At 45.2% G+C, this 26,598-nt stretch overlaps 1 protein-coding gene across 3 annotated transcripts in view; it reads left to right on the top strand.

Moving 5' to 3' along the window:
* The window catches only part of DAAM2 (dishevelled associated activator of morphogenesis 2), an 858,328-nt gene that overhangs the window by 764,123 nt on the left and 67,607 nt on the right, over nt 1-26,598 (top strand). For all 3 annotated transcript variants that reach the window (XM_069608749.1, XM_069608748.1, XM_069608750.1), the window contains one exon: nt 17,892-18,023. In XM_069608749.1, the coding sequence (XP_069464850.1) occupies nt 17,892-18,023 (132 nt within the window). The remainder of the gene's footprint in view (nt 1-17,891; nt 18,024-26,598) is intronic.

The following is a 26,598-nucleotide window of genomic DNA, read 5'->3' as shown; positions in this document are numbered from 1 at the left end:
TATAGGTCCTTCTCCACCTTACACACTATTCTTAAAAATGTTCCTATCCCCTCAGCCTTGAAAGAATTGTTACTAGGGGGACAGGCTCAGGAATCAGGGCTTGCACTGAGGCAGGTTGATATAATTTGCCCAGGGGCTGCCCTCAGACTTTAACATAAAATGGCCCACACCAGCACCCATCAGTGCCACCACTCATGCTTTTTGTAAACTGGCAAAAGCAGACTTTGAACTTGCAGATAACTACATACCAAATGTGAATTCTAATGAGGTGTGCGCTGCATTTGCTAAAGAAACTTGTGAGATTTCTTGGCAGTGTATTGTACTAAGAATCTTTTGTAAATTGACCAAATTGATGTGCATATAGAGCACTATTTCTGAAAAATGGCCAAAATAGGGTGACCATTTTCATTCTCACAACATGTTTCAGTCACTCAGATCCCTCCACTTAACCCTTCCAAGTCCACCTAAAGCAGCGTTGTCCATCACCAGGCTTCTAGAGCCGGATCCATGTCGGATTTTCTGGATATCCCTCATTAATATTCCTGATATAGATTTGCATACAATGATTCTAAATGTATGCACATTTTTGCTCATGAATATTGATGAGGCATATCCTGAAAACCCACCAGGTTTCCAGCCCTGGAGGCCTGGAGTTGGACAACCCTGATCTAGAGTGACAATGTAACATGGTTTGCAGGAGGCAAGCAACAGTGCCTGATCCAAACAGAGATTCATGAGCATGCAAAGGAGGCCTGCAGTCTGGCAGACATTATGGAGTGGAAGCATTGGGAATGCTCTCCAAGGGCAAACCTACTATAATAAACATTGGCAAGAACAACATGTGTGGCTTTGCAAATCTAGGGGCTACACGGGAGCATCTGACTCTATTTGAAACCACAGACCTTTGGGCTTTACCGGTACTTGTTAATGCTAGAAGTGCTACTCCGTGAGCAGGACCCAAATATTTTCTCGCACGCTTGTGAGAATGCGGGTGGGCAGTGCCCCACCATTGCTGCCACCACCCACAGTTGCTCCACACAGTGTCGGCACATTTGGGGTTAAACTACAGCTCACACCTGCTCATTGGCGTTGATGGATGGTCTGACTATCACCACTTCACAGTCAATCAGACTCTGAGACAATAAGTGCCGGGGCTCAGAAATAAGTGCCAGGGCTCAGCCCCGGCAAACACCCCCACAAACAAAGCACTGGCTTCTGCATGAAAGAGAGGTGGAGGCAGACAAGGCCTCTGGCCTCGGGATGAATATATGTAGTTTGAGGCCTACATGTTAGGGTGATAATGGCTCTTGTACTTCTGTGGTTTTATGTATAGCCGTTCACACCCTAGACATAGAGAAATGCTTGCTTAGCATCTCTCAAGTCCTTAAAAGTAATGTATTGACAGCTTTGAATTAATCTTAGCAATTAGGGATTGTTTTGGGCAGCTTCCATGCCGCCATGTTTTAGCTCTATTACAGAATGGGACTGATCACATGCAAGGCAGTTTTGGTTTTGCCACCAATGGGAGCAGCCAAGAACAAACTACTGCACCCCCACAAATTAAGCACTGGATAGGTGATGTTCAGTTCATCTTTCTATCCTCCCCCTTAAAGCTTGACGTTGATACGTCAATGGCTTTTGCTCAATCAGCCAATCGCATGTCTCAGCCTGGTTGCAGGCCCCCTCCCTCTGCATCTCGGGGCTCCTCCAGAAGCAATGCTGGATTGGCTGTTGCTGCACATCTGTTGCAGGAAGGCTGCTAGCACAGAGATGGATTGAACAGACCCGCACATGCTGCAGCCAGAGAGGGGAAATGGCGGAGGCCTGTTCTAGTCATCTCATCGCTAACAGAGACAGACAGGCCAGGCCTTGCCACTAATTGCAAGTTAATGATCCGGCAAAATATACACGTTTCAACTGTCAAGGAAACTGGAGAAAATAAAAGATGGATACATTTCAGCTTCCAACATGAAATGTGCTCAAGACTGCTTACTGAAGGGAAAAGCCCAGAGGAAAAGTGTAAGGATTACGAACTGCTTGACACCTAAACTGCAGTTTGATTTGGCAATGTGGAAGGCACTCAGACATCACTCTCACATGGAAAAAGGAAAGGGGTGGCAGCTCCAGAGCACATGTTAAAGGCATCCACTGTGTTGCCTGTAGGCGGCCCACCTGCTCCAGCCTTTCAGGGGGTAGTGTTATGTGTGGGCCCTGACCTCGAAATGCAGAACTTGGGAGCAGGCAGATGGAATTGGGGGTTCACAGGGAAATGAGAGGAAGATCTGCGATCAGGTCCCATCCCAGCGGGCCAACTCATTCATTAACGCCTGGCTTCTTCCTACCATGGCTAGCTATCATCCCCGCCAAGCTGCCCTGCTCTCCCCATTGTGCTCAGCCCCACCCGAGCACATGTAGCGTGCTCAGCAAACAGACAATGGGCATCAGTGCTGGCCGTCACTCGCCGTGCCCGCCCCATCTCGCCTATTAAACCAACTATAATGCAGCGGGTCCTATATCCAACCCACTCCATCACACCTAGTGGACAGGCAATAGTGCAGCAGGCGCCTCACCTTACCCAATGTATCTAATGTATTCCACCAGCTATAGTGAGTCAGATCCCTCACCGTACCTGACCTACAACGTCTTTTTTTACCAGAAATGGTGCAGCTGGTGCCTCATCTTGCCCAATCTATCTCCTGTATTGCACCAGCTATAGTGAGTCAGAACCCTCACCGTACCTGACCTACAACGTCTTTTTTTGACCAGAAATGGTGCAGCTGGTGCCTCATTTTACCCAATCTATCTCCTGTATTGCACGATTTATAGTGTGCCATATCACGCCACTTACCTAACCTACCTCGCCTTTTCAACCAGCAATAGTGCAGCAGGCGCCTCACCTTACCCAATGTATCTCATGTATTGCACCAGCTATAGTGTGTAAGACCCCTCACCTTACCTGACCTACCTCGCCTTTTCGACCAGCAATAGTGCAGCAGGCGCCTCACCTTACCCAATGTATCTCAAGTATTGCACCAGCTATAGTGTGTAAGACCCCTCACCTTACCTGACCTACCTCGCCTTTTCGACCAGCAATAGTGCAGCAGGTGCCTTACCTTAGCCACTCTGCAGGCTAAGTTTACGCTTTTTTGACCAGCAATAGAACTGCAGCTCACTGATCTTAATCTTTCTCATATATTATACCCAATATAGTGCACAAGGTCACCCACCCAACTCAATGTATCCACCCGTTAGACCAGCAGTAGTGCAGCCGGTCCCTCATCCTACTCAGTCTATTGTTGCGTATTGTACTAGCTTTGATGAAGCAGGGCTGCTCACCCTACACAATCGATCTCATGTATTGCACCCACTATAATGCAGAAGATCCCTTACCTTGACCAATCTTTCTCAACTATTGGTCCGTCGATAGTGAATCAGGTTGCTCGCCCTACCCAATTTATCTCACCTATTGGACCAGCAATAGTGAATCAGGTTGCTCGCCCTACCCAATCGATCTCATGTACTGCACCCGCTATAATGCAGAAGATCCCTCACTTTAACCAATCTATCTCACCTATTGGACCGGCAATAGTGAATCAGGTTGCTCGCCCTACCCAATCGATCTCATGTACTGCACCCGCTATAATGCAGAAGATCCCTCACTTTAACCAATCTATCTCACCTATTGGACTGGCAATAGTGAAGCAGGTTGCTCGCCCTACCCAATCGATCTCATGTATTGCACCCACTATAATGCAGAAGATCCCTCACTTTGCCCAATATATCGCACCTATTGGACCGGCAATAGTGAAGCAGGTTGCTCGCCCTACCCAATCGATCTCATGTATTGCACCCACTATAATGCGGAAGATCCCTCACTTTGAACAATCTATCTCACCTGTTGGACCTGCAATAGTGAATCAGGTTGCTCGCCCTACCCAATTTATCTTGCCGATTGAACCAGCAATAGGGCTGCCTTCTAGATCCGATAATTACACTATTCCACACCTCGCCGCCCTGAGGAAGCAACCACACTTCTATGCATGCGGTAGTCGTGTGACCTGGATTACCTGAGCAGTGTGAATGTGTGATTTGCAGGGTGTGAATGTGCTGTTCCTTAGATATCAATACTGAAAGTCAGGCTCAGCCTAAAGATTGTTTTTTGATCCGTGTGCAGTGCCTCCACTCTCCTTGGCGGACTGCTTGGCCCATGGTTTCCCCGGTTGGGCTGGTTATCCATTATTTTCTAAGGCTTTTTGGCTTTTTTTCCTTCTAAGGGCCCTCTTGATCCCCCCAATTCCCTCCTAAGAGACCGCAGACCTGCTCTTCAAATGTGTGAAACCAAATATTTTAAAACTTGAGAAATACGCAAAAATACTAGCCTTGTTCCTGGAGAAGCCGCTTTATGGCCTTCGCTGCGGGCAGGCGAGTCCCAGTGTGAATATTGCTCAACATGCCTCAAAAACCATCGCCAGGGGCGGGATGACATGGAACAATAAACTTACAGGCTGTTCGCTTTTCATCTGTGCGTGTAGGAGCGGGTGACCATGGCGGTGGCGCGGGTCCTTGCCTTGGGCGGCGCTACCGTGTCAAAGGCCCACAGAGGGGAATGTACGTTTTAAGAGAATTAAACAAGACTTCCAACCATAAGCATCTCCCTGTGGTCTTGTAAGGCCACGCTGCAGCCAAGCAGAATGTAGGAGCGCTTGCTTCTGTCTACTGGTGACATCACAGCTGCAGAGAACTTAGGCGGTTCCGCCAGGCAGGCTCAGCCAGGGCTGGCTAATTGCACAAGTTGCTGACAGCCTTGTTCCACATCTGCATACCACATGCACCTTCTGCTGGGTTCCTTCCCACTCCTTTTGCTAGTTGCAACCTTAATAAAGTGTGCACCCAAATCAGAAGAGGATTCTGGGTAGTTGGCTTGGCTAAGAGCATGAGACGCTCTACTTTCCAGCAATGGATGGTTTAAGTGTTTTCATTTCAGGTGCTTTTATTATATTGTGATCAAATGAGAAATCTGAAAAACATGTTTTTCTGTGGGTTTGAAAATCCCCTGTTTTCGATGCAAACTGTTGGGGACCTTAAGTTACTAGATAGTTTCAAACAACTGTTTTATTTTGCCATGGAAACCTATTGAACCAATGGCCAGTGCTTGAACATAGGACTTGATTCCTGTTGGAGTGATGACCTTTGATTCGAGAACTTTCCGATGTTGACCATATTGCTTTAGTTTTGGCCCCACTTGTTTAAGCCAATTCATGGGGGTACTATTTGTATCCCGCTCATCCATTTGCGAGTAGAGGGGGCAAAGGAAGTTACAATGGGTAGACATTTTGTTCAGGCTGCATTGGCGCTTCATGCGACGCAATGAATGCACTGCACAAGCAGGGGTAGCGAGAGGAAGCGGGTGCAGTCACGGAGCAGGCTGCTGTACACTGTGGGAGGAGCCAACTGTTGGTCGTACAGGTGCGGCCTGTTTATAAATTCAGTGATTTCTTTGGACCATGGAAGAAGATGCAAAACTGGTTTGCGGTGTATGCATGGAAATATGGGAATATGTGTAAGAGACCTCGTACGACAACATATTCCAGCAGATATTCCTTTTGCTTTATGATGGAATGATACATACATCGAATGATACATAACTACACTGGTGGGAGCCGGCTTGCTACTCAAAGCCAGGAAAGGCGATGCAGGCCCGCACCTTACTTCCACCAGCCATATTTGGTAATGATTTGGATCTATCCAACACCACATTACCCAGAAAGCTCAATTAGCCAGCACCTGCGTTGCGAGTAATAAGACCGTTCTAGTTAAGGAAAGGATAACGAAGGTTCCAGATGGCAGAGTGGTGGTAAACAGAGCAAAAGGCCAGGAAGACTTGTTAACTGGTCTTTTTTGCTCTGTTTTCATTCTCTCTTCAACCCAGACAACCAAAATTAACCTATCCGGCATCCTTGTTTTTCCGGCATCATTGTGTTCTCATTTGTTCCGGTTGATCAAGCTCTTACTATAGTCCCATCTTTTGGGTGAGGATGAAAGCTCTGCTTTTCATGGAGTCAATGCGTAGCCATGCAGAACTTGCCACGCGCGTTATTGAAAAATATGGCATTGGGGAAATACCTGAATACTCCTACTGAGTTTGATGGTTGAAGGAGACGGCATATCAATGATTGTTTTTTCTCTTAAGCACCATACTCATAATGGGCCCCCGCATGCATGAAAATTATGTTTTTCACTTCAACGAGCCCCCAGCTACAGTGACCCCTGCAGAAGTAAATTTGGTACTGCGCTGACGTCCCACAATCCTGCTGCCTAGTGCCACATTACCACTGACCCAACAGCATGGTTTCTGCTGCCTCTGACCTGCTGTTCTCTGCCCGCTTCCCCAGCTTTGACTTTATGATGACGTAGAAGACCTATCTGCCCGACTTCCATGATTTTTTCACTAATAATGTAATCAAACAATTAGCATAAAATCTGGGTCTCAATATTGGAAGTTGTTGGTTGTGACATCAGCCTTCATATACACTTTGTCATTTCATTTCTGGGGTTAGTGGGGTTCTGCTCTGCAGATTGTGGTAACAACAACCCCATCCTCAAATGGAAACTTTTAAAGCATTCCAAGAACCTGGTATTCAATACCGGCATTCCTCATTCATTCAATACCGGCATTCCTCGCTCAGTCAATGGTGGCGTTCTTTGCTCATGCAATACCGACATTCCTCGCTCATTCATTACCGGCATTCCTTGCTCATTCAATACCAGCATTCCTCGCTCAGTCAATGGTGGCGTTCTTTGCTCATGCAATACCGACATTCCTCGCTCATTCCTTACTGGCATTCCTTGCTCATTCAATACCAGCATTCCTCGCTAAATCAATGGTAGCATTCAATGCTCATTCAATACAGACATTCCTCGCTCATTCAATGCCGGCATTCTTTGCTAATTCAATACCAACATTCCTTGCTCATTCAAAACCAACATTCCTCGCTCATTCAGTTCCAACATTCCTCAGGTACTCAATACCGGCATTCATCGCTCATTCAATACCAACATCCCTCGCTCATTCAATTCCAGCATTCCTCGCTCATTCGATACCAGCATTCTTCACTCATTCAATTCCAGCATTCCCCACTCATTCAATACCGACATTCCTCTCTTATTCGATACCAGCATTCCGTGCTCATTCAATTGCAGCACTCCTCACTCATTCAATACGGACATTCCTCGCTCATTCAATACTGGCATTCTTTGCTCATTCAATACCGATATTCCTTGCTTATTCAATTCCAGTATTCCTCACTCATTCAGTTCCAGCATTCCTCGCTCATTCAATACCAACATTCCAAGCTCATTCAAAACCGGCATTCCTCGCTCATTCAATACCGGCATTCTTCGCTCATTCAATACCAGCATTCCTCGCTCATTCAATGGTGGCATTCTTTGCTCATTCAATACCGACATGCCTTGCTCATTCTATTCCAGCATTCCTCGCTCATTCAATACTGACAACTCGCTCATTCAATACCAACATTCCTCGCTCATTCAGTGGTGGCATTCCTCGCTCATTCAACACCAACATTCCTCGCTCATTCAACACCAACATTCCTCACTCATTCAATACCGACATTCCTCACTCATTCAATACTGACAACTCGCTCATTCAATACCAACATTCCTCGCTCATTCAATTGCATCATTCCTCGCTCATTCAATACCGACTTTCCTCGCTCATTCAACACCAACATTCCTCACTCATTCAATACCGACATTCCTCGCTCATTCACTTCCAACATTCCTCACTCAGTCAATACCAGCATTCATCGCTCATTCAATACCAACATCCCTTGCTCATTCAATTGCAGCATTCCTCGCTCATTCAATACCGACATTCCTCGCTCATTCAATACCGGCATTCTTCACTCATTCAATACCAGCATTCCTCGCTCATTCAATGGTGGCATTCTTTGCTCATTTAATACCGACATGCCTTGCTCATTCAATTCCAGCATTCCTCGCTCATTCAATACCAACATTCCTCGCTCATTCAATACCAGCATTCCTCGCTCATTCAATGGTGGCATTCGTTGCTCATTCGATACCAACATGCCTTGCTCATTCAATTCCAACATTCCTCACTCATTCAATACTGACAACTCGCTCGTTCAATACCAACACTCCTCGCTCATTCAATTCCAGCATTCCTTGCTCATTCAATGGTGGCATTCCTCACTCATTCAACACCAACATTCCTCGCTCATTCAATTGCAGCATTCCTCGCTCATTCAATACCGACTTTCCTCGCTCATTCAACACCAACATTCCTCACTCATTCAATACCAACATTCCTCGCTCATTCACTTCCAACATTCCTCACTCAGTCAATACCAGCATTCATCGCTCATTCAATACCAACATCCCTCGCTCATTCAATTGCAGCATTCCTCGCTCATTCAATACCGACATTCCTCGCTCATTCAATACCGGCATTCTTTGCTCATTCAATACCCATATTCCTTGCTTATTTAATTCCAGTATTCCTCGCTCATTCAGTTCCAGCATTCCTCGCTCATTCAATGGTGGCATTCCTCGCTCATTCCATTAATTACAGGCATTCCTCGCTCATTCAATACCGACATTCCAAGCTCATTCAAAACCGGCATTCCTTGCTCATTCAATACCGGCATTCTTCGCTCATTCAATACCAGCATTCCTCGCTCATTCAATGGTGGCATTCTTTGCTCATTCAATACCGACATGCCTTGCTCATTCAATTTCGACATGCCTCGCTCATTCAATACCAACATTCCTCACTCATTCAATACCAACATTCCTCGCTCATTCAATACCAGCATTCCTCGCTCATTCAATGGTGGCATTCGTTGCTCATTCTATACCAACATGCCTTGCTCATTCAATTCCAGCATTCCTCACTCATTCAATACTGACAGCTCGCTCATTCAATTCCAGCATTCCTATCTCATTCAATGGTGGCATTCCTCCCTCATTCAACACCAACATTCCTCACTCATTCAATACCGACATTCCTCACTCATTCAATACTGACAACTCGCTCATTCAATACCAACATTCCTCGCTCATTCAATTGCAGCATTCCTCGCTCATTCAATACCGACTTTCCTCGCTCATTCAACACCAACATTCCTCACTCATTCAATACCGACATTCCTCGCTCAGTCAATACCAGCATTCATCACTCATTCAATACCAACATCCCTCGCTCATTCAATTGCAGCATTCCTCGCTCATTCAATACCGACTTTCCTCGCTCATTCAATTCCAGCATTCTTCACTCATTCAATACCGGTATCCCTTGCTCATTCAATACCGACTTTCCTCGCTCATTCAATTCTGGTATTCCTCGCTCATTCAATTCCAGCATTCTTCGCTCATTCAATACCGGTATCCTTTGCTCATTCAATACCGACTTTCCTCGCTCATTCAATTCCGGTATTCCTCGCTCATTCAATTGCGGCATTCATCGCTTATTCAATACCAACATTCCTCGCTTATTCAATACTGGCGTTCATCGCACATTCAATACAAACATTCATCGCTCATTCAATATCGGCATTCCTTGCTCATTCAATTCCAGCATTCCTCACTCATTCGATACCGGCATTCCTCGCTCATTCAATACCGATATTCCCCGCTCATTCAATTCCAGCATTCTTTGCTCATTCAATACCGGCATTCCTCGCTCATTCAGTTCCAACATTCCTCACTCATTCAATAGCGGCATTCCTCGCTCATTCAATACCAACATTCATCGCTTATTCAATATCGGCATTCTTTGCTCATTCAATTCCAGCATTCCTCGCTCATTCAATACTGACATTCTGCGCTCATTCAATTCCAGCATTCCTCGCTCATTCAGTTCCAGCATTCCTCGCTCATTCAATACCACATTCCATGCTCATTTAATTCCAGCATTCCTTGCTCATTCAATTCCTGCATTCCTCTCCCATTCAATACCCGCATTCCTCTCCCATTCAATACCGGCATTCCTCGCTCATTCAATACCAGCATTCCTCGCTCATTCGATACCAACATTCTTCACTCATTCAATTCCAGCATTCCCCACTCATTCAATACCGACATTCCTCTCTTATTCGATACCAGCATTCCGTGCTCATTCAATTGCAGCATTCCTCACTCATTCAATACCGACATTCCATGCTCATTCAATACCGGCATTCGTTGCTCATTCAATACCGATATTCTTTGCTTATTCAATTCCAGTATTCCTCACTCATTCAGTTCCAGCATTCCTCGCTCATTCAATGGTGGCATTCCTCGCTCATTCATTACAGGCATTCCTTGCTCATTCAATACCAACATTCCAAGCTCATTCAAAACCGGCATTCCTCGCTCATTCAATACCGGCATTCTTCGCTCATTCAATACCAGCATTCCTCGCTCATTCAATGGTGGCATTCTTAGCTCATTCAATACCAACATGCCTTGCTCATTCAATTCCAGCATTCCTCGCTCATTCATTGGTGGCATTCCTCGCTTATTCAACACCGACATTCCTCACTCATTCAATACCGACATTCCTCACTCATTCAATACCGGCATCCCTCGCTCATTCAATACCAACATTCCTCGCTCATTCAATTCCAGCATTCCTCGCTCATTCATTGGTGGCATTCCTCGCTCATTCAACACTGACATTCCTCACTCATTCAATACCGACATTCCTCGCTCATTCACTTCCAACATTCCTCACTCAGTCAATACCAGCATTCATCGCTCATTCAATACCAACATCCCTCGCTCATTCAATTGCAGCATTCCTCGCTCATTCAAAACCGACTTTCCTCGCTCATTCAATTCCAGCATTCTTCGCTCATTCAATACCGGCATCCCTTGCTCATTCAATACCGACTTTCCTCGCTCATTCAATTCCGGTATTCCTCGCTCATTCAATTGCGGCATTCATCGCTTATTCAATACCAACATTCCTCGCTTATTCAATACTGGCGTTCATCGCACATTCAATACAAACATTCATCGCTCATTCAATATCGGCATTCCTTGCTCATTCAATTCCAGCATTCCTCACTCATTCGATACCGGCATTCCTCGCTCATTCAATACCGATATTCCCCGCTCATTCAATTCCAGCATTCTTTGCTCATTCAATACCGGCATTCCTCACTCATTCAGTTCCAACATTCCTCACTCATTCAATGGCGGCATTCCTCGCTCATTCAATACCAACATTCATCGCTCATTCAATATCGGCATTCTTTGCTCATTCAATTCCAGCATTCCTCGCTCATTCAATACTGACATTCTGCGCTCATTCAATTCCAGCATTCCTCGCTCATTCAGTTCCAGCATTCCTCGCTCATTCAATAACACATTCCATGCTCATTTATTTCCAGCATTCCTTGCTCATTCAATTCCCACATTCCTCTCCCATTCAATACCCGCATTCCTCTCCCATTCAATACCGGCATTCCTCGCTCATTCAATACCAGCATTCCTCGCTCATTCGATACCAGCATTCTTCACTCATTCAATTCCAGCATTCCCCACTCATTCAATACCGACATTCCTCTCTTATTTGATACCAGCATTCCGTGCTCATTCAATTGCAGCATTCCTCACTCATTCAATACCGACATTCCACGCTCATTCAATACCGGCATTTGTTGCTCATTCAATACCGATATTCCTTGCTTATTCAATTCCAGTATTCCTCACTCATTCAGTTCCAGCATTCCTCGCTCATTCAATACCAACATTCCTCGCTCATTCAATACCATCATTCCTCGCTCATTCAATACCGGCATTCTTCGCTCATTCAATACCAGCATTCCTCGCTCATTCAATGGTGGCATTCTTTGCTCATTCAATACCAACATGCCTTGCTCATTCAATTCCAGCATTCCTCGCTCATTCAATACCAACATTCCTCGCTCATTCAATACCAACATTCCTCGCTCATTCAATACCATCATTCCTCGCTCATTCAATGGTGGCATTCGTTGCTCATTCGATACCAACAATTCCTTGCTCATTCAATTCCAGCATTCCTCATTCATTCAATACTGACAACTCGCTCATTCAATACCAACATTCCTCGCTCATTCAATTCCAGCATTCCTCGCTCATTCATTGGTGGCATTCCTCGCTCATTCAACACCGACATTCCTCACTCATTCAATACCGACATTCCTCACTCATTCAATACTGACAACTCGCTCATTCAATACCAGCATTCCTCGCTCATTCAATTGCAGCATTCCTCGCTGATTCAATACTGACTTTCCTCGCTCATTCAACACCAACATTCCTCACTCATTCAATTTCAGCATTCTTTGCTCATTCAATACCGGCATTCCTCGGTCATTCAGTTCCAACATTCCTCGCTCATTCAATGGCGGCATCCCTTGCTCATTCAATACCAACATTCATCGCTCATTCAATATTGGCATTCCTTGCTCATTCAATTCCAGCATTCCTCGCTCATTCAATACCGACATTCCCCGCTCATTCAATTCCAGCATTCTTTGCTCATTCAATACCGGCATTCCTCGGTCATTCAGTTCCAACATTCCTCGCTCATTCAATGGCGGCATTCCTTGCTCATTCAATAACAACATTCATCGCTCATTCAATATTGGCATTCCTTGCTCATTCAATTCCAGATTCCTCGCTCATTCAATACTGACATTCTGCGCTCATTCAATTCCAGCATTCCTCGCTCATTCAGTTCCAGCATTCCTTGCTCATTCAATACCACATTCCATGCTCATTTAATTCCAGCATTCCTTGCTCATTCAATTCCCGCAGTCCTCTCCCATTTAATACCGGCATTCCTCGCTCATTCAATACCAATATTCCTTATTACAGAAAGACCAACATCCCTGCAGCAGAAATAGGTGATAAATAGGACCAGGGATACAAAAATAACTCAGGGTTGTATTTATTTATTTAATTTATATTTCATTTTCTTGGGCCAAAAGTGCTTACAAAAGGAGCATCAGTGAGCCAAGCCTTCCTGTGTCCAGGTGCTTTACAATAATAGTTGAATGTGGTTGGACCATCAAGCTGTTGATGAGGCGCAAGTTGGAACACAAAAAGAGGGAATTAGAATACTGATAATACATATATTTACAACATTGACAGATGGTACAAAATGATAAAAATGTGTAAAATTATCAATTATGTGCAGTTGGGCACAGGGAGGATGAGAGATGAAAGACGACTGGCAGCAGCTATAAAAAGAGCTGTCAGTGGACGTGTACATTCAAGGTTGAGGAGATGCTGTTTGAGGCCAAATTTAAATGAGGGAATGTTGCTGAGTTTCTTGACACCGGGGGGAGTTGCAGTGGAAGGGGGCAAGGAGGGTGAAGGAGCGAGAGGCAGTGCAAGGTGGATGGGGATAGTGAGATTAATAACAGGAAATAGATTAAGCCAAATTTGTCGAAAGTAGTCTTCAAAATATGTATTAGCTGGCAGACTCATTGGAAGGCATATAACTGTTATTCTCAGCTAGTCGACGTGTGAGTGGCGATACTAGGCTGCGCCATACATTATTGTTTCTTATACATCCCCGCCATTCGTTCTATTTGAATATTTGATACACATTTTGTACAATATGTAAGCATTTAAATATGTTATGCGCGTTGGCTCGCTTGTAGCAATTTTTGGTCTCGTTGCTTGTCTTTCTCAATTGTTAGTATAAATAAAATATTGAATGAATGTGGTCTCTTCATTGTACCATATTATATTATATTACAGTTCCTTTTGGAAAACATATTAATTAATTGTATACAATTAAGGTGTACACATTTTTCCCATAGAATTTTCTTTTTCCCACTATAAGAAAACATGACAATATATGCCAGTAGCCCCACGTAAGAAACTGTATTCCCCTATTGGCTTTGCCCTTAATGCCAGTAAAACAAATGCCATGCCAGAGTAAGAAAACATGTTCTTGCTGGCTGCACAAATACCTCCCCATGCAAGAACACTTATCATTTTGGCTTTGCCCTTAACACCATCAAAATGCCATGCCACAGTAAGAAAATATGTGCTTACCGTTGACATTGCCCTTAATGCGTGTAACAAATACCATGGGAACAGTCGTTTTGGGGGTTGGGGAAAAGTATGAATAAAAAGGGGTTTGGTGGGAGTGAGGACCCCCTCCAAAAACAAAGAAAAACTATACAATTTTTTAATAGATATTTTTGGTTCATTCAAAATTAATTTGTTGTTTTGTGATTTGTTAAAATCACATGTAACCACTTTTCGTGCCTTAGAACCACACACTTTCTTTGCCCCGGCTTCTCAACAGTGGTTGTAACGCTTTATGGGTCCAACCTCAGGCCCTGTGTTCATGGAAAGAAGGAAAAAAGTGCCTAGAGGGAGACGCTTCACAGTTAATACCAGATGGTAAAGATTTAAGTGTAACTTTCTAATTATAAACTTACATCAGATACTATTGTAAGTTTATAATTAAAATCTAAACTTATATCTTTTAATCTAAAAAAGGTGTGCAGCCACCTTGCACCTCAGCGCTGCGTTCGTCACTGTATAGATTTGGAAAGTTACCGGCGGGTCCAAAAACGGACATGAATACGATTGAACCGCTGTCAGAGTCACTGCAGATATAGGGGCCAGACCGACCACCTGCCACACATCTGCAAAAACAGCAGGCAAACATATGCAGCATATTTTTCCAGGATTCCAAATGGAGCAGCAGATTAGGGGAGTAAGGAGCAGAGGGGCCTGCGCTTATCCCACAGCTGGGCAGTTCTAGGTGACATCATCGGCACGACTAGCAGAGCGGCACCAGTGAGGCAAGACAGGCACTGCTAGACCTGACTGCACCTAAGAGAGCAAAAGTGAATCCGGCCAGAAGACATAGCTGCGCTGGAAACACAACAACCATCATTAGCACCCTGGGCGAGGCTGCCAGCCAATCAGGTGGCGAGGAACGCAGGCTGGAACCCCCGGTACAAGCCTGCGTTCCAAGACAGCTGACGGCCGGCTCTCCCTGTCGCTTTTCTTCCCCCACCCTCCGTCCCATTTCTTTTCACCTCCTTACTTACCTTCTTTTGGTGGCGGCGAGTGCCGCCACCACCTTCCTCCTTCTCTTCGCCTCCCGAAGGCTGCTATGGAATGGGAAGAGGGGGTCCGTATGGAGCCCCTCTTCCCTTTCCATGAAGGCCATCTTGTGAAAAGATTTTCCTTCCTACAGTGGGACGCTGTCCTTTAGCGCGTGTCCCACTGTAGGAGTAAAAATATATTTTTTTAGCACCCTGTGTTTCCACTTTGGCCACATGGGGAGCTAATGGCCTTCATCCCCGTTCCAGTTGCTGGAACAAGGGCCGATAACTTGGGCTACCGGGCCATTATCCCCTGTTCCAGCCCCTGGAACTGGGCATGACCGCCACAGTGACATAGTACAGGCAAGTGTTAATGAAATCTTGACTCTGGATTTCATTTCCAGACGTTTCTGATGAAATGGAGGAGCACGTGCAGAAGGGCAGGGACATTCTAGGAACAATTACAAACAACCACACCTGGAATATGTGCCAGAAAACAAACTATAGGCATCTTGCAGCCCCAGGTGCCATTAGACAATCCAGGCATGCTACACGCTAATAGTTAGCTGTCAAAGCTCAGCAGCTGTTGCAAGTAATATGCAAACAGAAATCCATATGTGTGTGTAGGTGTGGGTGTTTGTGTAAGTCACGCCTTTGCTGCATGTACCACTGAAAGGAACATGGCACTTCTCGCACCAATCCCTACACTGCACTTTTGACAGCAACCTATCCTTTCTTGTTGATACCAAAACTGTGCCATTATCCCACGCCGTATCCTCCACCATCCAAACACAATTTTACCCTCTCTCAGTCTACAAATATCCCACTCATGCCAACATACCGCCTTCCATCCAGCAGCACAATCTTTTCAGCATCCTCTGCTATGCCTTCCTCCTTTTTGCCACCCGGCCTAGACAATTATCAGATGACCTCAGGCATCTAACACTCAACAGGCATCATGGACTACTGCCCTTATTTGTACCTATTACTCTTTCCACTGCATGCAGAGCTCCAGCTGGTGGTCCGGAAAGTGGAACACCTCTCCAGTGACTGCCAGTTAATACGTCCGGGAGGATATCTTAGAGGACACAACTTGTCTTGGAAACAAGACAACACTGAGTAGCATGGGTTTGATAGCCAGTCCCCTGCTTAGGAGCTGGACTTTGGCATGAAGTGTAATATACAAAAGTAATAATAATGGTGTCTTTGGTGTACATTACTTTGCAGCTTCATATTGTGCAGCCGCTGCAAGGTCCTTGGTGGCTACCATTGCACCAGCACATACTGTGGGGGTTCACCTGCTACAGGTGGCCATTTGTTTTACGTCTCCCCTCCAACAAAGGGACCGATGCATCCTGCCATTCCAGACAGGGGCAGGGTACAGGCGTGTGTGGATGGCAATAGTCTGCCACAAAGGCATGGTCGAGAGAATGGGAGGCGGGAACTCAGCAGGGGCAGTGCCAACGCAGTGCGGATCTGCGGCACAGTGGCATATACAAAGCATAACGCAAGGGGGACAAGCTAAGGTGTGCAGGAGGGATGGTGGATAGGCATGGTGCAGGAGGATGCCGCAATGGGTAAGGGATATCAAAAGCGAGGCCAAGAAGGTGGGGACAGTGCTGCGGTGGTGGTGGTGGTGGGGGTTCCAAATAGATGCACATGCAGGGTAACTATACAAAAGTGGTCAGAGTAGTACATGGAATGATTTAACAAATAGGTGTCAGTAAAGCGGGAGTGTCAACAGAGGATTTCGAAATAATGGTGGTCCATGAAACACTAAATGCCATACCATATCATATCAATGACATAGAACCATGGCCATGTGCCTCGGTGCACTGCCATGTGCCTACATGACCTGGTGTTCACTGCTGTGTTAGTCAGTGGCAGGCCCTGCCAACAAATACGTATTTGCCTTTTTTCTGGCAATCCACTTGTCCCTGTTTGTCGCATCATCCCTAGATTAGCCTCCACGCATGCTCTGTGCGGTAGGTCCATGAACACTGTGTCAAAGGAAGTGGGCAGGTGAGTGGATAGCCTCACAGTAATCTGGGATGAAGCACTGATGGGCTCTGCTAGGGAGGTGGTGAGACTTTGCGAGAAGGTCCAGGCAGAACAGATCTGAAAAGAGCGTCTTTGGGTTCCATTAAAGACATGTTCTTTGCCACCTGTGCAGAAGGGTCTGAGGCTGTGGACAGCTTCTGGCCAGTATGGAGTACTCTCACGTGGATTGAGAGAGTGGTCTTCCTTTGAGGATCATGCGTTGCATTGTACAACTTCCTCCTGATGGTTAGTTTGTGTGTCCGGTTACTGAGATCAGGGACCGTACAGGTTGCAGGAATGTCACTCCACATGTATGACTCGGGGGCACTTTTCTTATGTTGACACCATGGAGGAGGTTCTCCTGGCTGGCGCTTTCAGACTCTATGCCTGAAAATCCTCTGCCAACTTGAGCTTGCTAAGTGAAGTAGTTCTCTAGTGCAGGTAACGTCTCGTTTTTCAACAATGATATTACAAATTGATATCTCAGGATTAGAACGATGTAGCATGATCAATGTACCTTAGCGATCGCTGGTATTGCCTACAAGGGCTACTCATTTTTGTAATTTGTTCACCAGCATGCATGGTCAAAACAGGCACTCACCAGGTGCTCATTAAGCCAAACGGGGTATGCTATTTGATTTTCACAAAGTTCTTCTCTCACCTACACATATTCTCTTTCACTCTCTTGAAACACTTGTGTATAGGTGCATTATAAATGCCATATCATATCATATCTCATCATTCTGTGTCTTTCTTTAGGAGCTGGACTACCAGAAAAGGCGGATGCGAGAAAGCGGCGACCGGTTTGTCCCGGTCATGAGCGATTTCATCACAGTCGCCAGCTTCAGCTTCTCAGAGTTGGAGGACCTGCTCAACGAAGCCAAGGACAAGGTAGGGCACGTTGGTCTGCCTGGCACATATTTCTCTGTTAGAAGGCTTTTCTCACAACCCCCAATAATTCCTGGCCTATGATGAGTCTTCTAGTTTAAGTACTACTGTATTTAGCCATGAGCCTGGATGTTCATGCATGGTTGGCCAAACCGAGGAATAATTGTGTGATGGATAGTGCAGGTGACGCGACAAATCAGAGTAAATTAAAACAAGCAAGAGACAAGATTAAGAGTATAAAAAATAACTCTGCTACTGAATACGAATAAAGTAGATGAACTTATTTTGATCTGCCTTATTTGCAAGAAATGATCACAGGTGCGCCCTGGATGGACTTGCCCTCTATGGCTTGTTATCATATATATCGGTGTCTTCCGGAGCAGAGAGGATGTCAACCACGCATGTCGGGCACACCACGCTGAGGCTACGCTGTTCCACCTCTGATGGAGCTGCGGGCCCATCGGCTTAGATACCATTCAGCGTTGCGCTGCTGCGCTGCAGACCGTGCTAGGGCTCCTCCCACTACCGATAGGAGAAGGACGCTTATCCATTGCAGCGCCTGCCATTTGGACGTTCCTTGGCCCAGTTTCCATGAATCTGAATTTAAAGAATTAAACACCCACAAAATAAATCATTGAAATAATTAGTCATGCTTAAAACATTTAGAAACAAACAACGCTAATCATTCTAAATTATATAAATCTTCAATTGCAACCTTTCATACTTTACCAATTTTGCACAGCGGCAGTACATTTTCAGATGCCTTCATTTGGTTAAGCTTTAATGAAGAAAATAAAACAATTGATCATATTTATAACCTTCCACAAGGTAATTTCCTTCTTTCAGCTGGAGCTGTTTACAGCTGCTCAACATAAATACACTCCTTTCTTCTTTTTTATTTTATTCATGTCAGGTCTTACTGTATTTTTCACGCATAGATTCCTCAGAGAAAAGAACCTTATATCAGCACATTTATGAAAATGACAACACTATGGACCCGATTCATGGAAATATTTGCACGAAAAATAGTGTACTTGTGCACCAAAATGTGTATGAAATCCCATTAGTCGATTCAGGGAATCAAATGCGCAAGGTATTACTAGGACTTGCGTGGATTTCACGCAGGCTTGGCAAGTCTCTGCGAGCGTCCGAGTGCCTTGCGCGAGACTCCACGCAGCGTGCGGGCGAGGCCTGCGCAGAGGGCGCAGTAGGGGGCAGTATTCGGAAAATGAGGAAGAACAAGGGAAAAAGAGGGACGAGTGACGGGTCACACGCGCAACCTCTCGCTAGTGAAATGCCCATACAAATCCCTCGACGTCTCCACCACCCTAAGGCAGACGTAAGTACACTTGCGCATAGGATTCGCAGCGCAGAGGTGAGTCTGCATGTCGGATTTAGAGGTGCGTGTATGCAGACGGGGTTCCGATTGGACTTGGGGTGCGCGTACACAGTGTAATGGGTTGCAGGGCCTGTTTACGTGGGTTCGCACCAGATATTCCACGTTATACCTGAGTTACGAAGTGTCATACGCATGTTGTCGGTGTATCAGCAACAGTTATGGTGGACCCTGCGCAGGTTCCCCGGGATGGAGGCCTGCTTGCGGGGGACCCCACACACTGTTTGAAGGGTTTGTATATTCGCACCATGATGAGCGTGCTAATGTTGCTGTTCTGGCTGTTTAGGATTTGCGTGGGGGCGTCTCAGGGGCGTTCAGACGCAACTTGAGAATACAGTTACTTTGCACAGTAAATTCCATGAATATGTGTTGCGCTGATTTTTTATTCTGCGCGCAGGCTCACGCAATTTCGTTCTCGGCGCGCAGCAAATGCGGAAGAAATGCATGAATCGGGCCCAATGTGTTTGCATTTTTCTTCTGATTAGCTTAAAGTTTCCTTTTGTAAGCTGTGTAACAAGTACTGGATATTTGTGATCCCGTGCCACATTCCACACATTTGTTTATTTTTTTCCATAACATAATGTGCTGCATATCACCATTCTCTCCACATTGTGGCGCTGCCCAAAAACTGCAGTGCCTATGTGGAAGCTTTAGCCATGCCCAAAATGTCACATTGTCTACTGCCTTGCCTGGCGCCTAGGGACCTGCTTATATATAGCTCTTCATAGCCAGAGCATTCATAGTGTAGAGGATTGGACTCACAACTTTTTAAAAGTAGAGCAGCCTTCTCAGCTGGGTTTGAAACTTGTCTGCCGGGGCTACCTTTTATCTATGTGATCACTGCGACCGTCATAATTACGACAGCAGAAAAAGGCCGACTTTTTTTTAACCCCCTTTACACCACATATATATGCAGGGGGAGACCTCATACAGTCCCCCATATTGATATTATATAATATACCCCCCACATATATATGTGGTGCAAAGCGGGGGGTCCAAAAAAAATAAAAGTCGGCATTTTCGGCCGCCCTAATTGTGAGGGCGACATTTTGGGCCATTAACTTATATTTATACTTATTTTTGTCCCTGCGGTGGGCAGCGTGAAAATGGTCGACCGTAAATATGTTTCATGAATGAAATATTGCATTGGGGGGGGTCGCAGTGGTACCACAACTGGCGCTGAACCTCTTCACCGGTCCTCAACATGCTTTTAAAAGACCAGACACCATTTCATGTGTGCTAGGTCAGTGTAATGTTCTCTCGGGAGTGTGTGGTTTTATGGTGATGTCTTTCTTACGTTCTCTTGATATTCCTATTATATCCTGGATCTCTCTCCCACCAATGGTATGGAGTCATGCGATAGCCTCCTACAAAAGGCATGGCAACACTTTGAGGTTAACACAATAGGGCGCAGTGGAAGGTGGAATGGCACCTTCCAGACTGACCCACAGACTCCAGGATGTCGTGTGTAAAGTGGGGTTCTTTGCTCATCGCTTCACAGCTGAATGCTGGGCGTCAGGGGAGTTGCTAGGTCTGGAAAAGACCCGGGGCTATGCTGATGTCGGAACTGTTGGGACTGGGGGCTAGCTAGTCTTTTGGCTGTAGCTCCTGAGAGTCTATCCGGGGCTACAACCAAAAGATCAGGGGCTATAGCCTCCTTAGCCCCCCTCTAGCAACGCCCCTGCTGGGCGTGCCTCTGCTATGAGAGAGAGCGGGGGATCATGGTGACTTTGACGAAGATTAAATCCAAAACAGGAATGCATTGGTGGACAAGTGGCAGTCATTGTCCAAGATTTCTATATCTGCGGGTGATGTGTGCCCCAGAAGACAGGTTAGTGAAGTTGTTTGTCCATGGCTCGCAACCCATTGGCTGACCTTCCCAAAATTAACGAATCAATTTCAAAAAAGCAGAAGCTGATCTTTGGGGGCTGAGCTTGGTGTTGTTGGACACTTGGACTTCTTGTGATAGTTCCACTAGGATACTAAAATCGTACCCCAGCAACCACCTCAGGTTTTATATCCCTGATCTTGCTGTGTGTCTCCTGCATCAATAGGAAAAGAGAGACCGAACATTAAAAATTATAAACCAAAAGAATTTAAAAGATCGAATGAATGTTATGTTACTTTACTCAGATGTATACTGCACACCGCTGCAGTATGCATGGTGTCCAGCGCTCTTAATGGGTGTAGTAAAAAAATGCTATTATTATCGTGACATAAGCACATTCAGGGGGAGGATCAAACCCAGCTCACGTGATTTTTCACCCGTTACACCATAGGTCAGGCCTCTGATTGACTGCAATACCCACAATGCAATTAATTTTCTTTTACAGTGAATGCAATGTTAAGGATGCAAAGATAAAAAGCAGTGAAGGCAAAGATTAAAATATTCCTGTCAACTTGGGCTGCAACGCAAGCACAAAGCACCCGTTATAGTTGTTATGTGGCAGAGACACACAAGACCTGCGTTTGGTCACACCACTGTCAGGCAGCCATTCAGAGCAGATGGTGAGGCAAGGTAGGAAACTTAATTAAGAGATTGGCAGTTACTGAACTGGATCCAGTAGAAACAACACCCCATCAGGCTTCAGCTGAGCTCACAGTCACTTACATGCCAACACTCCACATTCTATTTTGGAAATGCTTGTCCAGCAATAGATAGTACTTATGATTTGCCCATTATAAATCCAGGACTACAAGCCCCAAAATGTAAAGAAAGATCGTGCCCAGTTATGTCCCAAAAATATATTTTGGCTTATTAAAAAAGAAAATCTTCATTATTGATATTGTTCAAAGAACACAGTATGGGCGTGGGTGCTGAAGGGTAGGCGATGGCTGCTGTAAATTAAGCTATTGTTTGTGAAGATCTCTCTCTTCTGGATCATGGATGGCATTTCCTGGGTTGCCCTGAAAAGAGGCCACCCAGAAAACGCCCCCTACACAAAACCGCAATGGAAGAGGAAGGCCAGTGGGCCACCGAGTGCACCGCGGGACTGGAAGAGATAAGTGGTTTGTGGGGCAAGGGGTGATCAGAGTAGAGGGATTGGCCTGGAATAGGGGCTGTAACATGAAGGGTTCAGTTGTGGGGTGAAAAGGAGAGCTTTATAAGACATGCCAAGGTGCATTGCATGAATGGTTCAGGGCGGAGAGGGGTGAAACCCCCTGATTGACACATAATCCTGCCCATTTGAGACTGCCAGGAGGCACTCAAAAGGGGGCTATTTTTGCTAGGAGCACCCTCAAACGGATGGGGTATAACACTGAACCCTTTATATTAGAAACAAAAACATTTATATGAATGGTTGAGGGAACATTAATATTAACAATAGGAGATCATTGGTGAAGAGGATTAAACCCACAGCACGCATAGATGCTCTCTTCCCAGGTGAGTACTCTAACTTCTGTTTCATCAACACCCTGCCACTGATGGTTGTCAGAGCATTCTCGCTGCATACTGGTGATTGCTGGTGTATTTTCCAAAAATTGGCTATGCACATGCCATATAGTCCATATTTGTTGAAATGACTTTTTCTATTAGAATGTTTGACAGGGGTTCAAGAACTTTCCTTATCTGATCTTATCCAAGAACCCTCCCTTTGGTCCTTCCGCAAAGGCCTCAAGACCTGTCTATTCTCCCAAGAGGATTAGAAACTCCTCAACATCATACTTACCTGCTCCAGGTCCTTACCTCCTACCTTGACCTCCGGCAAACTGTAATAACTAGGTACTAGCCTATAGGCTCAACTGTAACCGAATACAATGTGTAACCACTGCAACCTATTGTATAGGTAACAACCGATGTAACCAAAGTCTGTAACCTACCTCCTATCTAAGTAACACATGTAACCAACCTTCATATGTTTAAGTGCCCAGATGCCTCCGGGTTCGGTACGCTACACAACTGCTAAAATAAATAAATAAATAAATAATGGGGCCCATCCTTTGAAAGGGGGCATGACTATTTCCAATGCTTTCGATAGTTCCCCCAGACTTTGAACATTGCGGGTGAATCAACACCTCAGCTTTCAAATACCCAGGTACTGTGTTGAACACGGCTGATCCCATTCGATTGTGCAAATATTCTATAACCTCAAGCATGTCCCTGGGACTGCCAATGTTGTGAATAATGTGTACAGAAAGGAACCTTTGCTCTATATCTGGTAAATGGCTATACTTGAAGTAAAAGGTTAAAGCAGAGCATTAGTGATGTGGCTCAAACACAGCACTCATGGCAGCTCCCTCCGGCAAGCGTGCAAATGCTGTATCTGTGACATGCAACTGAGCACGTATGTGCTCCTACACAGGTTGGGGACAAGGCATGACACAGCGACCTCTAGTTGGTAAACGAAACACAGCGCACACACACATGTATTGGCCACGTGGCAGAGAGATTTTGGGGCTAACATGGTGTTGATGTCTGCAGATGAAAGGACTGTGTCAGGCGAGATAATTTCAATCTATTCAAGGGGTGCTCCCAGGTCCAGTGGCCCTTTTTATATATTCGGCGATAAAAAGGTAGCAACAGAATTTGACCATTTGTACCGTACCATCAAATTCCAACTTGGCTGGGAATTTGGAGGAACATTTTTCTCCCATAAAATGGAGGCAGAAATGATCACTGTGCCATTTGCCACCAGCTGTAATTCCCCACACACCTGTGGAGTTAAATGGGAAAAAACACTTACTCCCTGCCGCTCATTACATGGTGGAAATGCAGCCAAAACAGAGTAACAGTAAAAGAGATTGGGGGATTACCAGAGGAAATTGCGCCAAATTCGAGGAAATTTCGTCCAGCGCCTAATGAAGGCCAGCATATTGCACATGTTAGCTGAGCCCACTTGGCTTGTCTTTCTGCAGATCTCTGGGGATTGATTGGCAGAAAGTCAGACTTGCTTTTGGATTGTGATTTCAAAGAGTCCTGTGTCTCTTCTTGGCCTGAAACCTATCATTTTGTTCCAAAGCAGATCATAACCCCCTTATTGGCTGTGAAGGAAATTATTCAGATGCTCTGTTATAATCATTTCAAAGTTGATTAAAACTCTCAGTATGTCTATCCCGGCATGTCTGACTGCAAAAATGTGCCAGGCTATTATGCAAGTCTGTGCAAAAAGGACGAGCATACTCGTCCTTGGCACTTACGAGGTTAAGTGATCCATGAATAATCAATGGTTTCCCAAAACGTCGTTCTGAACAACAGAACAACTAAAAGCAATGTTTTACTGTGGCCAATAAATGTGCTTTAGGGAAATGAAGGTGATGGGGACCTGAGAACAAAATTGAGAGTGTGTTTCGGTCATACAAAGCTTTGAAATTGATGACAAATAGAATATATGATGGAGAAATTGAATATGCAGTATTTTTAAAGTTGCATATTGGTACATAAGGCCTTGAGTTACAATTGTGTAAGTGCACACATAGAATGCTGATTTTCCTTTACTTGTATTTTAAGCCTCCTGACATTGTGCTCCTAACTGAAAAATAATAAGACCAGTTAGTGTTCAGTATTTGCACTCATGCTTCTTGTGTTGTTTTTGCTGATGCTGAAAATTATGAGCTGGCCACCATTTTGGAAATGGGTGTGTTGAGCGCAAGGTACGGACTGCTACCATTTATGGGGTGAGTCTCAAGAGGGGAGTTGCCTGTTGGCGTCAGGGAGTTGTAGGGCTGTTAGGCTGGTCCTGCCCAGTGTGGATAGATAAAATGGAGGCACTCGAAAGAACTGAGCCCAAACACAGCCACGCACAATGGTGAATGATTTCATGGACCTGAGGAAGTGTCACTAATGTTACAAAACACATTTATACTCACTTTCTAATAGAAGAAAGTAAAATCTACAAAGCCGGACATAAATTATGGACCTTTGTGCTTTTTCTTTCCTCGTGAGAAGTGAGGTTTGGGAAAGTTAACAGTCATACCACAGTTCATGCGCAGTGTTTTGTAAACACAGTATGTATGTATGAACACCTATGGGAATGGTTGGTCACTATATGTGGGTCTGGTGGGCTCTTTGGAGCGTACCAGCTACTTTCAACAGACTGTTGCTGCCTTAGGTCTCGGGAGGATAGCTCAGCAAGACCACACAGAACAACACAGGTTCGATCCCCGGGTCGTGCTTAGAAACCTCTGGGTATTAAGCGCGTTATAAATAACCTATCATATATCCAGCATTGATATTGTCCAAAGGAAAGGTAAACAAATCATTTGCAGGGAAAACCTTTAGTAACCCTTTAAAACTAAAGTATTTCTAAAGGCATGCCATTGCCGCGCACCAGGGGGGACGTGTGACGTGTGATGAGAGTGTTTGTCAGGTGCAGGCTAGTTAAAGCCGGTAAAATGGCTCAGCAGTTTAAAGGCTTATTCCTGTGATCTGTGTTTCATCTGCAGGCTGCAGGTTCAAATTCCGGCACAACCAACTCAGCCGTTTATCCTTCCGAGGTCGATAAATGAGTACCAATTTCAATTGGGTAATAATAGTAATTTAGATAATAATAATGTATGTAAATATGCGCTATATAAAAAACGAATTATTATTATTAAAAGGTAGTTGGAAGGGAAAGTGGCATTTCAGGGGGCGGGTCCAGAGACGTCAAACATCCAGTAGAAGAGGACGCACCGCTATATGTATGGAGCAAAGGAAGCTACGGGTTAGGGAGGTTTACGTTGAGTTGGGGTATGAAGGGCGGCTACCCCCCTTCCTGGGTGTCAGGGATGGGGTGGGAGTCAAAGTGGGGTTGACTTTGAGTAACTGGGTCGGTGAGGAAGGTGCAGATAATGGATGGCATCGATGAGAGATCCACGCAGTCAGTAACATTGATGCAAAGACACAGAACTGTAGGGGTGTTGCTAGGTCTGGAAAAGATCAGGGGCTAAGCTAATGTCGGGACTGGTGGGATTCGGGGCTAGCTGCGAGAACCGTATCTCCTTCATTAATCTGATTGAACTGTTCGCCCTCAAATCTACCGTATCTGTTGTGCTCCTTGAAGCCCACTGTTATATCGACTAGACGAGGCCTCTCCTTCTTAAGTCATTGCTTGGTCCTCCTCATCCTTGAACTCCTAGGAGCTGTGGTTATACAGACATGGTGCCTTCAAACTGGAACTGAGACTTTCATACGTCCTTGTAATTGTAATTGTTTATTTGTACAGCGCTTATACACAAGTAAAGTGCTTCAAAGCGCTTCAA

The sequence above is a fragment of the Ambystoma mexicanum genome, chromosome 4q (genome assembly GCF_040938575.1).
Source record: "Ambystoma mexicanum isolate Mex_15411 chromosome 4q, UKY_AmexF1_1, whole genome shotgun sequence".
Classification (NCBI taxonomy): domain Eukaryota; kingdom Metazoa; phylum Chordata; class Amphibia; order Caudata; family Ambystomatidae; genus Ambystoma; species Ambystoma mexicanum.
The sequence above is the reverse complement of the archived record's forward strand: the minus strand, read 5'-3'. Positions and strand labels throughout refer to the sequence as shown.